At 37.5% G+C, this 16585-nt stretch overlaps 1 protein-coding gene across 1 annotated transcript in view; it reads left to right on the forward strand.

Annotated features, from left to right (window-relative positions):
- The window catches only part of LOC115502502 (zinc finger protein 420), a 125249-nt gene that overhangs the window by 56978 nt on the left and 51686 nt on the right, over nucleotides 1-16585 (forward strand). The window contains exon 5 of the mRNA XM_032591444.2: nucleotides 1985-3546. Coding sequence (XP_032447335.2) covers nucleotides 1985-3546 — 1562 coding nt within the window. The remainder of the gene's footprint in view (nucleotides 1-1984; nucleotides 3547-16585) is intronic.

A 16585-nucleotide genomic window follows, 5' to 3' on the forward strand; every position in this document is an offset into this window, starting at 1 on the left:
GTCATCTAATGGACAATTGGGTTATAGTTTTTAAATTGTTTTAATGTTTATTTATTTTTGAGATAGAGAGCGCGCGCACAAGTGGAGAAGGGACAGAGAGAGAGGGAGACACAGAATCCAAAGCAGCCTCCAGGCTCTGAGCTGTCCCCGGAACCGACGTGGGGGTTGAGCTCACAAACTGTGAGATCATGACCTGCGCCAAAGTTGGATGCTCAACTAACTGAGCCACCCAGGCACCCCCAATTAGATTATTTTTTATCTCTTGCTTTAACACATTGTGCTTCAGTTTTTGTGCATCATGTTTTTGACATTTTGTTAGGGCAATTTTGGTATTGATTTCACAGAAGTGGAGTTGTTAGATCAAAAGATATATGTAATTATGCTAAATACTGCTGTATTTCCTTTCATAGGTTCCTTTGTACCATTCATATTCTTACTAGTAATGTCTATAAGTACCAATTTCCTTACAGTCTTGCTAATAGTATTTGATGTCACATTTGGAAATGCCCTATTCCAAGAGGTAAGAAATAGCATCTCTGTAGTTTTTTAAAAGTACTTTATTAAGATATATTTCACATACTGTACAGTTTACCCATTTCTGTAAACAGTGATGACTTTTATTATATTAACAGTTTCATATAGCCATCACAATTTGAGGACATTTTTATCACTCCAGCAAGAAATCCAATATCTTGTAGTAGCAAGATATTCTGTATCTCTGTCCATCCCCCAGCCCTGTTCAGCTACTGATGTTTCTGTCTATGTGGATTCGCCTACTTTGGATAATTCATATAAAAGCAGTCATACAATATGTGGTCTTTTGTGACTAGCTTTTTTCACTAAGCATAATATTGTCAAAGTTTATTCATATTGTAGCATGTGTCAATATTTTTATTGCCAAATATTCTATTGTAAGGATACACCACATTTTTACCCATTCATCAATTAATGAGTGACTTGTTTCCACCTTATGCTTATTATGATTAATGCTGTTATGGACATTGTTTTCGTGTTTTTATATAGATATGTGTTTTCAATTCTCTTGGCTCTATACTTACGAGTGGATTTTTGGGTTATGTGGGAACTCTATGTTGGACACTTCTCTTGGGCATATAACTGGGAGTAAAATTGCATGGTAATATGGAAACTATGTTAACTTTTTGAGGAAATACAAAATTGTTTTACAAAGCAGCTGTACCATTTTATATTCCCATCAGCAAGCTGCGAGGATTCCAATTTCTTCATATCTTCACCTCTGTTTAGCTTTAATTTGCATTTATCTTATGAGCAAAGTTGAGTATATTTTCATATGGTTAAAAGCTACTTACATTACTTTTCTATCAACTGTCCCATTTTCTTAGACTATTTTTACATAGTGTTGGTGCCCAGTTTTATATGGTAGTCTTTTTTTTCTAGTCTAATTTTAGAAACTGTTTATATATTAGGGATATTGCAACCTGGCAAATATTTTTTCCAAGTTTGTCATTTTACTTAACCTAACCTTAACCGTGTTTTTGACATGCCAGCCTTTCTTTTTTCTTTAACCATAGTGCAGTCATTTTTATCAAATTATGACTAGGAAAGTTTTCCCCATTCCTAGTTTATAGAAGAAGTCCCCCAAATTTTATTCTAATATATGTATGTTTTCATTCCTGTAAATATGGATGTCTGATCCATTTGGAATTTATCCAACTGTAAGATATGCAGAATTAATGCAGTTTTCTTTTTTTGATGTGTTTATCTGTATGTTTATCAATTTCATTTATTAAAAAGAGTTCATGTTTTTCCTACTGATTTGAGCTGCCAGCTTTTATTATGTACTAAATTTGCACTTATAATTGTTTCTGGATTTTTCTTTCCTGTTCCATTGGTTCCATTGACATCTTATGACTATGATACTCAATTTGAGTCTACTGTTTCTACCTTAGAAATTTCATTTTTCAAGGAATATGAAAATAACATTTTCTTTCTTTTTACCTTATAGCCTGGGAATCCAGATGTGAGACCAAAAAGCTGTTCTCAACAAAAGGAATTTATGAAATAGAATCATCTCAGTGGGAGATCATAGAACAGCTTACAAGACTTAAGTGTGATTGTAAAAGTCTTCAAGATGATAGGGAATGCAAAGACCAGTTTGAAAGCCAATTGGGAAATAAAGAGGGATTTTTCAAGCAACTACTAATCACTTGTAAAGGAATCCCCAATTTTAGCCAGACTGCATCCCTTATGTTAAAACAAAGAATTAATTTTCCTGAGAAATCCTATGAATGTGAAGCATGCAGAAAATACTATAAACATGGCTTTCAACTGACTGAACATCAGAAAGCTCATTCTGATGAAAAATTCTATGAATGTAAAGAATGTGGACAGGCCTTTATTCGGGGTTCAGAACTTACTTACCATCAGAGAGTTCATGTTGTTAAGAAACCCTATGAATGTAAGGAATGTGGAAAAGCCTTTATTTGTGCCTCACAGCTTACTTATCATCAAAGAATTCATACTGGGGAGAAACCTTATAAATGTAAAGAGTGTGGGAAGGCCTTTATTCGTGGCTCTCACCTTACCCAGCATCAAAGAATTCATACTGGTGAACGACCCTATGAATGTAATGAATGTGGTAAGGGCTTTTTTCGTGGTTCTCAACTTACTTACCACCAGAGAGTTCATACTGCAGAGAAACCCTATCAATGTAAAGAATGTGGAAAGGCCTTTATTCGTGGCTCCCAACTTACTGAACATCAGAGAATTCATACGGGTGAGAAACCCTACGAATGTAAGAAATGTGGGAAAGCCTTTAGTTATGGATCACAGCTTACCCTGCATCACAGACTGCATACTGGTGAAAAGCCCTATAAATGTAAAGACTGTGAAATGTCCTTTATTCGTGGCTCACAACTTACTGAACATCAGAGGATTCATACAGGTAAGAAACCACATGAATGTAAGCAGTGTGGGAAGGCTTTTAACTATGGCTCACAGCTTATTCGACACCAGAGGATTCACACTGGAGAGAAACCCTATGAATGTCAAGAATGTGGGAAGTCATTTATTCGTGGCTCACAACTTACTGAACATCAAAAAATCCACACTGGTGAAAAACCTTTTGAATGTAAGGAATGTGGGAAAGCCTTTATTCGTGGCTCACATCTTACTCAGCATCAGAGGATTCATACTGGTGAAAAACCCTATGAATGTAAAGAGTGTGGGAAGGCCTTTATTTATAGCTCACAACTGACTCAGCATCAGAGAATTCATACAGGTGAGAATCCCTATGAATGCAAGCAGTGTGGGAAGATCTTTATTTGTGCCTCACAACTTACTCTACATCAGATTTCTCATTCTGGTAAGAAGCCATATGAATGTAAAGAATGTGGTAAGGCTTTTATTCGTGGCTCACAGCTGACTTACCATCAGAGAGTTCATACTGGTGAGAAGCCCTATGAGTGTAATGAATGTGGGAAAGCCTTTATTCGTGGTTCACATCTTACTCAGCACCAGAGAATTCATACTGGTGAGAAACCATACAAATGTAATGAATGTGGGAAGGCCTTTAATCGTGGCTCACAACTTACTCAACATCAGAGAATTCATTCTGGTGAGAAGCCTTATAAATGTAACGAATGTGGTAAGGACTTTAGACGTCATTCACACCTCACTCAACATCATAAACTTCATAATTGAGAAAAACTTTATGAAAATATAAATTTATTAAATCCTTTGATTGCTCATTGATACTCAGCTTTGGAATATCAGAAAATTCAGATTATGAAAGTGGGAATCCTTTTTTACTTTCATCCATAGGTAACTCTATCTTTCATCAATAGGTAATTCAAACAGAGAGAGGCTAGTGTAATATAATGGAGAATCAGTTTCCATCATTTTTCAATCTTTGTTAGACATTGGTGAATTTATACAAGAGCACAACCATAAAATGTAGGGTTTTCTTGTTTGGCATCATTCTCTTGTTCAGCATGATCTGAACTCCACCATTTACTACACATGTATTCCTGGAGGCGCAGGAAGATGGCGGCGTAGGAGGACGCTGGGATCACCGCGCGTCCTGCTGATCACTTAGATTCCACCTACACCTGCCTAAATAACCCAGAAAACCGCCAGAGGATTAGCAGAACGGAGTCACCGGACCCAAGTGCAGACGAGAGGCCCACGGAAGAGGGTAGGAAGGGCGGCGAGGCGGTGCGCGCTCCACGGACTGGCGGGAGGGAGCCGGGGCGGAGGGGCGGCTCGCCAGCCAAGCAGACCCCCGAATCCGGCTTGCAAAAGCGGAGGGGCCTGACGGACTGTGTTCCGACAGCAAGTGCGACTTAGCGTCTGGGAGGTCATAAGTTAACAGCTCTGCTCGGAAAGCGGGAAGGCTGGAGGACAAAGGGAGGGTGAGCTGCGGAGCCCCCGGACAACAGAGCTCAGTTTGGCGGGGAACAAAGGCGCTCGCCAGCGCCATCTCCCCCGCCCATCCCCCAGCCAAAATCCCAAAGGGAACCGGTTCCGGCCAGGGAAATTGCTCGCTCCGCGCAAACACCCAACTCTGTGCTTCTGCGGAGCCAAACCTCCGGCAGCGGATCTGACTCCCTCCGGCTGCCACAGGGCCCCTCCTGAAGTGGATCACCTAAGGAGAAGCGAGCTAAGCCTGCCCCCCCTCCCGCCGTGCACCTTGCCTTCCCACCCCAGCTAATACGCCAGATCCCCAGCATCACAAGCCCGGCAGTGTGCAAGTAGCCCAGACGGGCCACGCCACCCCACAGTGAATCCCGCCCCTAGGAGAGGGGAAGAGAAGGCACACACCAGTCTGACTGTGGCCCCAGCGGTGGGCTGGGGGCAGACATCAGGACTGACTGCGGCCCCGCCCACCAACTCCAGTTATACACCACAGCACAGGGGAAGTGCCCTGCAGGTCCTCACCGCACCAGGGACTATCCAAAATGACCAAGCGGAAGAATTCCCCTCAGAAGAATCTCCAGGAAATAACAACAGCTAATGAGCTGATCAAAAAGGATTTAAATAATATAACAGAAAGTGAATTTAGAATAATAGTCATAAAATTAATCGCTGGGCTGGAAAACAGTATACAGGACAGCAGAGAATCTCTTGCTACAGAGATCAAGGGATTAAGGAACAGTCACGAGGAGCTGAAAAACGCTTTAAAGGAAATGCAAAACAAAATGCAAACCACCACAGCTCGGATGGAAGAGGCAGAGGAGAGAATAGGTGAACTAGAAGATAAAGTTATGGAAAAAGAGGAAGCTGAGAAAAAGAGAGATAAAAAAATCCAGGAGTATGAGGGGAAAATTAGAGAACTAAGTGATACACTAAAAAGAAATAATATACGCATAATTGGTATTCCAGAGGAGGAAGAGAGAGGGAAAGGTGCTGAAGGGGTACTTGAAGAAATAATAGCTGAGAACTTCCCTGAACTGGGGAAGGAAAAAGGCATTGAAATCCAAGAGGCACAGAGAACTCCCTTCAGACGTAACTTGAATCGATCTTCTGCACAACATATCATAGTGAAACTGGCAAAATACAAGGATAAAGAGAAAATTCTGAAAGCAGCAAGGGGTAAACGTGCCCTCACATATAAAGGGAGACCTATAAGACTCGTGACTGATCTCTCTTTTGAAACTTGGCAGGCCAGAAAGAATTGGCACGAGATTTTCAGGGTGCTAGACAGCAAAAATATGCAGCCGAGAATCCTTTATCCAGCAAGTCTGTCATTTAGAATAGAAGGAGAGATAAAGGTCTTCCCAAACAAACAAAAACTGAAGGAATTTGTCACCACTAAACCAGCCCTACAAGAGATCCTAAGGGGGACCCTGTGAGACAAAGTACCAGAGACATCACTACAAGCATAAAACATACAGACATCACAATGACTCTAAACCCGTATCTTTCTATAATAACACTGAATGTAAACGGATTAAATGCGCCAACCAAAAGACATAGGGTATCAGAATGGATAAAAAAACAAGACCCATCTATTTGCTGTCTACAAGAGACTCATTTTAGACCTGAGGACACCTTTAGATTCAGAGTGAGGGGATGGAGAACTATTTATCATGCTACTGGAAGCCAAAAGAAAGCTGGAGTAGCCATACTTATATCAGACAAACTAGACTTTAAATTAAAGGCTGTAACAAGAGATGAAGAAGGACATTATATAATAGTTACAGGGTCTATCCATCAGGAAGAGCTAACAATTATAATTGTCTATGCGCCGAATACCGGAGCCCCCAAGTATATAAAACAATTACTCATAAACAGAAGCAACCTTATTGATAAGAATGTGGTAATTGCAGGGGACTTTAACACCCCACTTACAGAAATGGATAGATCATCTAGACACACAGTCAATAAAGAAACAAGGGCCCTGAATGAGACATTGGATCAGATGGACTTGACAGATATATTTAGAACTCTGCATCCCAAAGCAACAGAATATACTTTCTTCTCGAGTGCACATGGAACATTCTCCAAGATAGATCATATACTGGGTCACAAAACAGCCCTTCATAAGTTTACAAGAATTGAAATTATACCATGCATACTTTCAGACCACAATGCTATGAAGCTTGAAATCAACCACAGGAAAAAGTCTGGAAAACCTCCAAAAGCGTGGAGGTTAAAGAACACCCTACTAACGAATGAGTGGGTCAACCAGGCAATTAGAGAAGAAATCAAAAAATATATGGAAACAAACGAAAATGAAAATACAACAATCCAAACGCTTTGGGACGCAGCGAAGGCAGTCCTGAGAGGAAAATACATTGCAATCCAGGCCTATCTCAAGAAACAAGAAAAATCCCAAATACAAAATCTAACAGCACACCTAAAGGAAATAGAAGCAGAACAGCAAAGGCAGCCTAAACCCAGCAGAAGAAGAGAAATAATAAAGATCAGAGCAGAAATAAACAACATAGAATCTACTACACATGTATTCCTTTGGAAAAAGCTAGTTAACCCCTGTTTGCTTTAGTTTTTTCATTTATAAAACATTAAAATCACTCTCATTATAATGATTTAAAGATGCAAATACATAAAAAGCCTTAAAGCAATGTGTAATACATAGTTTATATTAAATAAATATTAGTTATTACTGTAATTGTGTTTTTCAGTATTTTAAAATTGTTTCCTTCTGGGCTCAAGAATCATCTTATTTTTTTTTTTAATTGAAGTATAGTTGACATACAATGTTATTTTAGTTTCAAGTATATATCATAGTGATTTGACAATTCTGTACTTTACTCAATACTGACCAAAATAAGTGTCATTACCATCTGTCACAATACCACATTATTGCAGTATTATTGACTATACTCCATATGCTGTACTTTTCATCCCTATGATTTATTTAATTAATTTATTGATAGATTGATTTTATAACTGGAAGTTTGTACCTCTTAATCCCCTTCACCTATTTCATCCATCTTCCAAACCCCCTCCCCTCTGGCAACCACCAGTTCGTTGTATTTATGATTATATTTCTATTTTTGTGTTTTAGATCCCAGATTAAGTGAAATCAGATGGTATTTGTCTTTCTCTGACTTATTTCACTCAGCATAATGTCCTTTAAGTCTATCCATATTGTTGCAAATGGCAAGATCTCATTTTTTTTTATAGCTGAGTAATATTACATTGTATATACATACTACATCTTCTTTATTCACCTGTTGATGGATATTTAGGTTGCTTCCATATCTTAGCTATTGTAAATAATGAAATAAACATTGGGGTGCATATATCTTTTCAAATCAGTGTTTTCATTTCCTTTGGGTAAATACTGAAGTAGTAGAATTACTAGATAGTATGGTATTTCTATTTTTAATTTTTTGAGGAAACTTCATATATTTTCCACAGTGGTTACATCAATTTACATTCCCACCAACAGTGCAGGGGGTTTCCTTTTTTCAGTATTTTAATTGTGTACTATTATAGAATTCAAATGAGAGGAAGACTTTTCAAAAACAGTACATAAGGTAAATCTTTTATCATTCTTACTAATCATCAGATAAATGATTTGGGAGCAGAACGTCCTCATATAATTAATGTGAGGTTGTACCTCATTCTGAACATTAAAATTCTTACTAGAAGGAAACCTTATGGAAAAAAATAAGTTTTTAGGTGTTACAAATGAAGCTATTTATGAACATTTGTGTATAGATTTTTATGTGAATGTAAATTTCCATTTCTCTGGTATAAATGCCTAAGAGTATAATTTCTTGGTCTTACACTAAAGTCACGTTTTCTCATACAAGAAATGGACAAAGTATTTTCTAAAATTGCTTTACCATTTTATATTTACACCAGGAGCATATGAGTAACCCAGTGTTTCAGCATTTGGTGTTGTCATCACTTTTTGTTTTAGCCCTCATGTTAGGTATGGTGATGTCTCTTTGTGGTCTTAATATGAATTTCCCTAATGGCTAATGATGGTGAACACCTTTTCATGTGCTTGTCATCTGTATATCTGTTTTGGTGAAATGCCTGTTTGTGTCTTTTAGTCATTTTTGAATTGTTTTACTTTTCACTCCTAGGTTTTGAAAGAGTATTTTCTGTATTCTAGATGATAGTAGTCCTTTGTTATGTGGTTTGCAAATATTTTTCCAGGTGCGTAGCTTATCTTTTTTTCCTTTTTTTCTTAAGGCTTTTTGTTTGTTTGTTTGTTTGTTTGTTTGTTTTGAGAGAGACAGAGAGTGTGTGTGTGTGCAAGCAGGGGAGGAACAGAGAGAGAGGAGACACAGAATCCTAAGCAGGCTCAGCACTATCAGTGCAGAGCCCCACGTGGGGCTTGATCCCGCAAACCATGAGATCATGACCTGAGCCAATGTCGAGAGTCAGACACTTAACCGACTGAGCCACTCAGGCACCCCTTTAAAAGGGTCTTTTGAAGAGCAAAAGTTGTCAATTTTGATAAGGTCTGCTTTACCAGTTTTTCCTTTTATGGATCTTGCTTTGCTGTCAAATCTAAGGATTCTTTGCCTAGCCCAGATCCTGAAGACTTTTTTCTTATGTTTTTGCATAAATTTTTCATGATTTTATGTTTTACACATAAGTCTGTGATACATTTTGAGTTAACTTTTCATGTATATTGTATGCTTTAGCTTGGTGTTCTTTCTTAGTTTGTTTTGGCTTATGGATGTCCATTTACTTTAGCACCATTTGCTGAAAAGTCTATGTTTCCTCCATTAAATTGCCTTTGTACCTCTGTCAAAAATCTATTGAATGTATTTGTGTATATCTTACCTCTGGGTTTTCTCTTCTATTCCATTGATCTATGTATCTATCCCTCTGCCAATATTACACTGCCTTGATTATTGTCATTTTATAGGATGTGTTTTCTTTTTTATTTTAGAGAGTGTATGAGCAGGGTGGGGAGCAGATGGAGAGAGAGTGAATCTTAAGCAGGCTCCGTGCTCAGTGTGGAGCCCAACACAGGGCTTGATCCTATGACCTGGGATCATGACCTGAGCTGAAATCAAGAGTCAAAAGCTTAACCAGCTGAGCCACCCAGGTGCCTCTATAGGATGTCTCATGAAAAATATTTTTATAATGATGTAAAAGTAATATAGCATGTGCTACCTTAAAACGATTTGTTTTGAATCCTTTTACTAAGGACCATATCTCTGTGTTAATTTAATTCCACAGATAATATGTTAGGCTAAAATTTCCTGTAGTAATTTCAAGTAATGCTAGAACTCAGATGATATTAGAAAGAAAGACTGTGTGATCAAACAAGCCTGTAAATCATGGCATATTTCATATCACTTTTTTTAAATATAATTTATTGTCAGATTGACTTATATACTCATAAGTCAATGCTTATCCCAACAAGTGCCCTCCTCAATGCCTATCACCCATTTTCCCTCTCCCCCCACCCCTGTCCATCCTCAGTTTGTTCCCTGTATTTAAGAGTCTCTTGTAGTTTGCCTCCCTCCCTCTCTGTTTGGAACTATTTTTTTTCTCCTTCCCTTCCCCCATGGTCTTCTGTTAAGTTTCTCAAGGTCTTTTTGAAGCAATAAGTTCATTGTATTTCATCAGGGCTGTAATAAATATTGTAGTAAAGCAGCTTTTTCAACTTCAATTCATCATGTGCCAAACTTACTTGACCATAAATCCCTTCTTATAATGCCTATTAATATCTTTTGCATGTGAACTATTTTTGTAAACACTGCTGTAGCTGAAAGAAATAATCTCAGGGGTGGAAATTCTAAAACATTATAGCTTGAGGCCCACTAAGTTTATGAGAGAGCAAGTTGCTTTCTCTGTAAACTAGTCACATTCTTCTTCTACATATGGGACCCTTGTCCTTTTAAAAAAGGGAAATCCCTCTATGTAATGATCTTCCTTCACAGTCCTTTCTTACTCTTCCCTATACCCCACTTCTTAGTTCAACTTAATGAGATATTGAAAACAAAAAACAAGAAAACAGGTTTGTGGGATTTTAGAAGCATGGTAATAAAATAAATGGCTTTATCACTGATATATCTAGTCCATAAATCAAGCTTTCAGAATTAGAGGTTGTTTTTTTTAAGGTAAATGGTATAATAAATAGAAGAATAAAGATGGTCAAGTGGACCATGGTGCCATTACTTTGTTCTCTACTTCTAATGGTTTTTTACTTATTCTCAAAAGAAATGTTAGAAATTAAACTTATATTTTTATGTAGTTTTTCTTATCATATTGGACTGAATTGCCTTCTGAAATTACATAATGCAATTACCTCCAAAATGAGAAATTATAGGGGCGCCTGGGTGGCGCAGTCGGTTAAGCGTCTGACTTCAGCCAGGTCACGATCTCGCGGTCCATGAGTTCGAGCCCCGCGTCAGGCTCTGGGCTGATGGCTCAGAGCCTGGAGCCTGTTTCCGATTCTGTGTCTCCCTCTCTCTCTGCCCCTCCCCCGTTCATGCTCTGTCTCTCTCTGTCCCAAAAATAAATAAACGTTGAAAAAAAAATTAAAAAAAAAAAAACAAAATGAGAAATTATAGCAAATATACATAAAGGAAAAAGAAAATATGGCTTCCTAAACTAACATGTTAGAAGCTTCATTAATACTTTTCTGTAGCTTTCTGTATGCTGAAATGTACATGTTTATACATGGTTCTTTTTTTCATGGTTGTTTGTGGATATTTATATATTTAAAAAGGATCACTATATGGACATCAAACTGTGACTTTTCCTATAAAATACATCATGGACATCTTTCCAGGTACATATAAATCTAACTTACTCATTTTAGTGTCAGTAGCTCCAGAATACTACGTATGCAGAAGTATTATATGTTCATATTGTTTATTGATGAATGTTTATATTGTTTCCACTTCCTTGTTGCATTAGACGATTGTCAATAAATATCTTTATACATAAATACTTGCATATATATGTTTTTATTTCTGTAAGATAGATTCTTACATCAGGTAGTATGTGTATTTTTTTTATTATAATAGCTAGTAACATTACTTTCCAGATATAGTACATTCAGTCCATCAACACTGTTTGAGTTGCCCATTTTCATTTTCCCACAATTTATTTTTTTTTTTATTTTTTTTTTCAACTTTTATTTATTTTTGGGACAGAGAGAGACAGAGCATGAACGGGGGAGGGGCAGAGAGAGGGAGACACAGAATCGGAAACAGGCTCCAGGCTCCGAGCCATCAGCCCAGAGCCTGACGCGGGGCTCGAACTCACGGACCGCGAGATCATGACCTGGCTGAAGTCGGACGCCTAACCGACTGCGCCACCCAGGCGCCCCCATTTTCCCACAATTTAACAGCACTTGGTGCTCTTTGTCAGTCTTTCTGATGAAAAATATGTCATTGCTTTAATTTGAATTTATTTAAATATTGGGTAGATTGAGCATGATATCATTTGCTTACGAGCCATATGAATTTTCTGTAAATTACCTATTGATAGTCTGCGCAATTTCTATTGTATTTTTCTTTCATTAATTTGTAGAAGTTTTTTGTGTTTATGGCTATTACCTTTATCATATGTGTTGTAAAAATAATTTTTCAGTCTGTCTTGTTTTTTAATATATCCTTTGTCATAGATTTTATTTTTACTTTTCTGGAATGAAATATAATCTACATAGTGTTTCCTACATACACCCCAAGATTATTCACATTTTCCTAAATATCTTCTAATATTTTTTGTATTTTAAAGTCTTTTTAAGCGAAATTTCCCCCCAAATTTTTCTACTGAAGGTTTCTAAAACTACAGGAAAGCTAAAATAATAGTGCAATGACTATCCATCACATCCTAGGTTGACTTAGTTGTTAACATCCTGCCACATCTTTATTAATTTTATATGGAGTTATTTTTATTTTATTACTCCTACTTTATTAGGAGTTACATTTCACTCCTAAATACTTCATGCATAATCTAAAAATAAGGAGATTGTCTTAATTATAAGAGCACAATATTAGAAAATTAAAAATAATTCCGTAAGTTCCCAAATTATCTCAAAACTGGCTTATGAAATGTTTTTCCAAACAAGGATCTGATCGAGGCTCTCATCTCATCTCATTCTTTTAGACACTACCATTTTTAGAATCTAGGCTTAGCAGAATGTCCAACTTTCAAAATTTGTCTATTTCCTCATGAATAAATGCAGGAGAAGCAGTTTTGGTAAAAAATAAATAGAATGATGATATGTACTTACTATAGCAGAAGATACACTGTGTAGAATATAAAGTATTAAATATAATTATATAAGTAAAATACGTTGTCCTAGTATTGGTACTGCTAAATTTGTTCACTGATTAAGGTAGTGACTACTAGACCTTTCCATGGTATACATAATAATTTTTAACTTTCTGATTAGTATGCAATGAATGGGATGGATAAATTCTTTTGAATAGTTCAGAAAATGCGACAAGGTTCTCATGTATTATGTAAAATTAATACATGTTAACATATATGTTTGCTTCATATTTTTATAGTAAATATATGAAACATTAACTATGAATGTCAAAGACCCATTGTTTCTCAAACCTTTTCCTGAGGCAGCCCTATTATAGATTTATCTATTTATGTATGTATGTATGTATGTTTATTCATTTTTGAGAGAGAGAGGATGAGTGGAGGAGGTGCAAAGAGAGACAGAGGATCCAGAGCAGGCTCCATGCTGACAGCAGTGAGCCCCATGTGGGTCTCCAACCCACCAACTGCAAAATAATGACCAGAGCCAAAGTCAGATGCTCAACAGACTGAGCCACCCAGGTACCCCTATAGATTTAGTATGTATAATTCTAGCCCATATACAGGTATCTATCACTTTTCCAGATCTAATTTATTCCCTAAATGTGTTGGATGGCTAATTTTTATTTTTTCAAACTATCTTATTTTAGAGAGCACATGAGCAGGGGAGAGGGGCAGAGGGGAGAGAGAGAGAGAGAGAGAGAGAGAGAGAGAATCTTAAACAGGCTCCATGCTCAGTGCAGAGCCCAAAGTGGGGCTCAATCCACAACCCTGGGATCATGACCTGAGCCAAAAGTAAGAATCAGATGCTTGGGGCGCCTGGGTGGCTCAGATGGTTAAGCCTCTAACTTCAGCTCAGGTCATGGTCTCACAGTATGTGGGTTTGAGCCCTGCGTTGGGCTCTGTGCTAACAGCTCAGAGCCTGAATGCTGCTTTGGGTTCTGTTTCTCCCTCTCTCTCTTCCCTTCCCTGCTCACACTTTGTCTCTCTCTCAAAATAAATAAACACTTTTAAAAAAGAGAGAGAGAGATGCTCAACTGAGCCACCTAGGTGCCTCTTGGATGGGTAATTTTGAAGTGGTAGGAGCCATTTCTTAGTACTGTGTATTTATCTCATTCCCTAACTCCACTTTTCTTAATGCAACTAAGATACTCTTTATCATCTATAAAATAATCCACTAAAAACTTCTCATGAACGTAAAGCATTTAAACACGTGACTTTTTAAAAAAAAATTTTTTTTAACATTTATTTCTTATTGAGAGACAGAGACAGAGCATGAGCATGGGAGGGGCAGAGACAGGAGGAGACACAGAATCTGAAGCAGGCTCCAGGCTCTGAGCTGTTAGCACAGAGCCCAATGCAGGGCTCGAACTCACAAACTGAGATCATGACATAAGCCGAAGTCGGACGCTTGACCAACTGAGCCACCCAGGTGCCCCTAAACATATAATTCTTTAACAAAAGAAATTCAATCATGTTTTTCTTTTATAACACAAGGGGCATGTTCTCTAATGAAACCCAACAAAGATATAATGTAAAAAATACTCTAAATTAAATGTTGGTAGTGCTCCTGAACACATAGTGGAAGTGAATTGGAATCTATAAAGGGCTACATGCTTGGAGAAATGATAGTGATAGTGAACATGTTTAAACAGAAATAGAAGTCTGAAACAAACAAAATCAATTAGGTTGGCCGAGATGTGACCACAATACTCTACATCCTATCACCCAGACTTGCTTCAATTTAAACTTTTTACATAGTATGAGAATTAAGATTAATTATTGAGAGGTTTTTATTCAGATGGTTCATGTGGGGTGAAAAATTTTAAGCACTGAATATTTGGATAATACATGTTCAAATCATGAGAGATAATGTATGTGTACCTATTAACATGTTATTTTGCATAGTTTATAATTTCCTCAAGTGATACTACCTTTCCATAAATTTCCTTATTTATTTTTGAGACCTATTCAGGCTGAGATATACAAATAAACTTTATTTTTGTGTCTGGACTAATATTCCATTACATATATGTTACAGTTTATCTGTTTCTCCTGTCAAAGTTTTTAATCCACAGCAGAGTTATAGCTAGTTTAAGTAGAAAGGGGTTTATTAAAGGATAGTTTTCAGAATCTCGGGTGTGAAGGTGAGGGCAAAGGATCAAGGACAGTAAAACCAAGAGAAATCTTGGAACACATCATTGGGCTAGTGGAAAAACCATTGTCACTACCCCTGCCACTCAGTCCCCATGATTCTGAGAACTGGCTCTACCAGGGCTTCAGCCAATGAGAATCAAAGACTGTTGCCACTGTGTTGATAGGTGTAATCTCCCTACGTGTGACTCACAGTGCACACTAGTTTCCTGTTTTGGGTAGTTGAATCTGGTTAAAAAGAGATCATGTATGGAATTCTTACCACAAGATATCCTGGAATGTATAATGGTTATCATTTATAGAATGTTTATAGTGCCAGACAATATTCCTTAGAACATGTCTACTTACCATTTGTATATAAACTTACTGAATCCTCACACCACCTGTAGGTAGAAATTGTTATCTCCATTTTAGGTGAGGAAAGTGAGGCACAAGGAAATAAAATAACTTGGCCAAGTTTGCAAAGCTACAGTGGCAGAGCCATGATTCAGACCAAACTGTGGAGATACTTATGAAAATGATGGCAACTCTGTTTTCGTAATGAAGCACAATATTGCTGGCAATACTTTTCCACATAAAGTACTGTCTTACTGGATCTGAGAAAATAAAAGTTTTTATAGTTCAACTTGGAGTAGTCTGCTTCAAGTCTGTACACTTAACCACTTTTCTGTACTGCCTCTTTACTGTGTGCAGCTAATTAATAGGTTGGATCCTTGGCAACTATTTTTATTGCCTGGTGCCCACTTAAATTTATTCAGTGAATTCACTGAGGTTGGTTCTTCCACCAGATGAAACATGGGAACTCATTGGTTTCAGTCATTCTTAGGCAATCCAGTATATGAAGACTTCAAACTTTATCTTTTGAGGCTTCTTCTTAATTACATTTCAGTCTGTTGCAGTCTCCATCAGGGAAGGAGATAGAAATAACTTGTCTTTACCATGGTAGTACTTTTACTCATCACTTAGTTGGCTAACTAGTTTGTTTTTTTTTTTAGGTTTTTATTTAAATTCCAGTTGGTTAACATACAGTGGAGTATTAGTTTCAGGTGTACACTTTCGTGATTCAACATTTATATACAACATGTGATGCTTATCATCAAGTGCACTCCTTAATCCCCATCACCTATTTAGCCCATTACCCCCTCCACCTCCCCTCTGGCAACCATCAGTCTGTTCTCTATAGTTACTAAAAGTTGGTTTTTTGGTTTTCCTCTCTTTTTCCCCCATGACTGTTTATTTTGTTTCTTAAATTCCACATGAGTGTAATCATATGGTTTTTGCCCTTCTCTGACTGACTTATTTCACTTAGCATAATACTCTCTAGATCTATCATGTTGCAAATGGTGTTAATTTCTGATCTCTTCAAGATTAGACCTAAAATAAGGAAAAGGGTTCAGGTAATTTCTTACTTGACTGAAACTGTGTGATTCAACATTGTGATTATCTGCAATTGGCAGATATTTATAGATGACTACCTAATGGAATGCTTTTGTGCATTCTTTGGAGAACAGCCAGCAGTTGGGAACTTGTAGTTCCTTTTAAAAATTGTTTTATTATTTTTTATTTTAGAGATAGGGGGCAGAGGGAGAGAATCTCATGTAGGTTCCATGCTCAGTACAGAGCCCGACACGGGGCTTGATCCCACAACCCCAGGACCACAACCCGAAGTCAAGGGTAGGACGCTCAACCACTGAGTCACCCAGGTGCCCCTAAGGTTCCTTTGATT

Source organism: Lynx canadensis, chromosome E2 (genome assembly GCF_007474595.2).
Source record: "Lynx canadensis isolate LIC74 chromosome E2, mLynCan4.pri.v2, whole genome shotgun sequence".
Classification (NCBI taxonomy): domain Eukaryota; kingdom Metazoa; phylum Chordata; class Mammalia; order Carnivora; family Felidae; genus Lynx; species Lynx canadensis.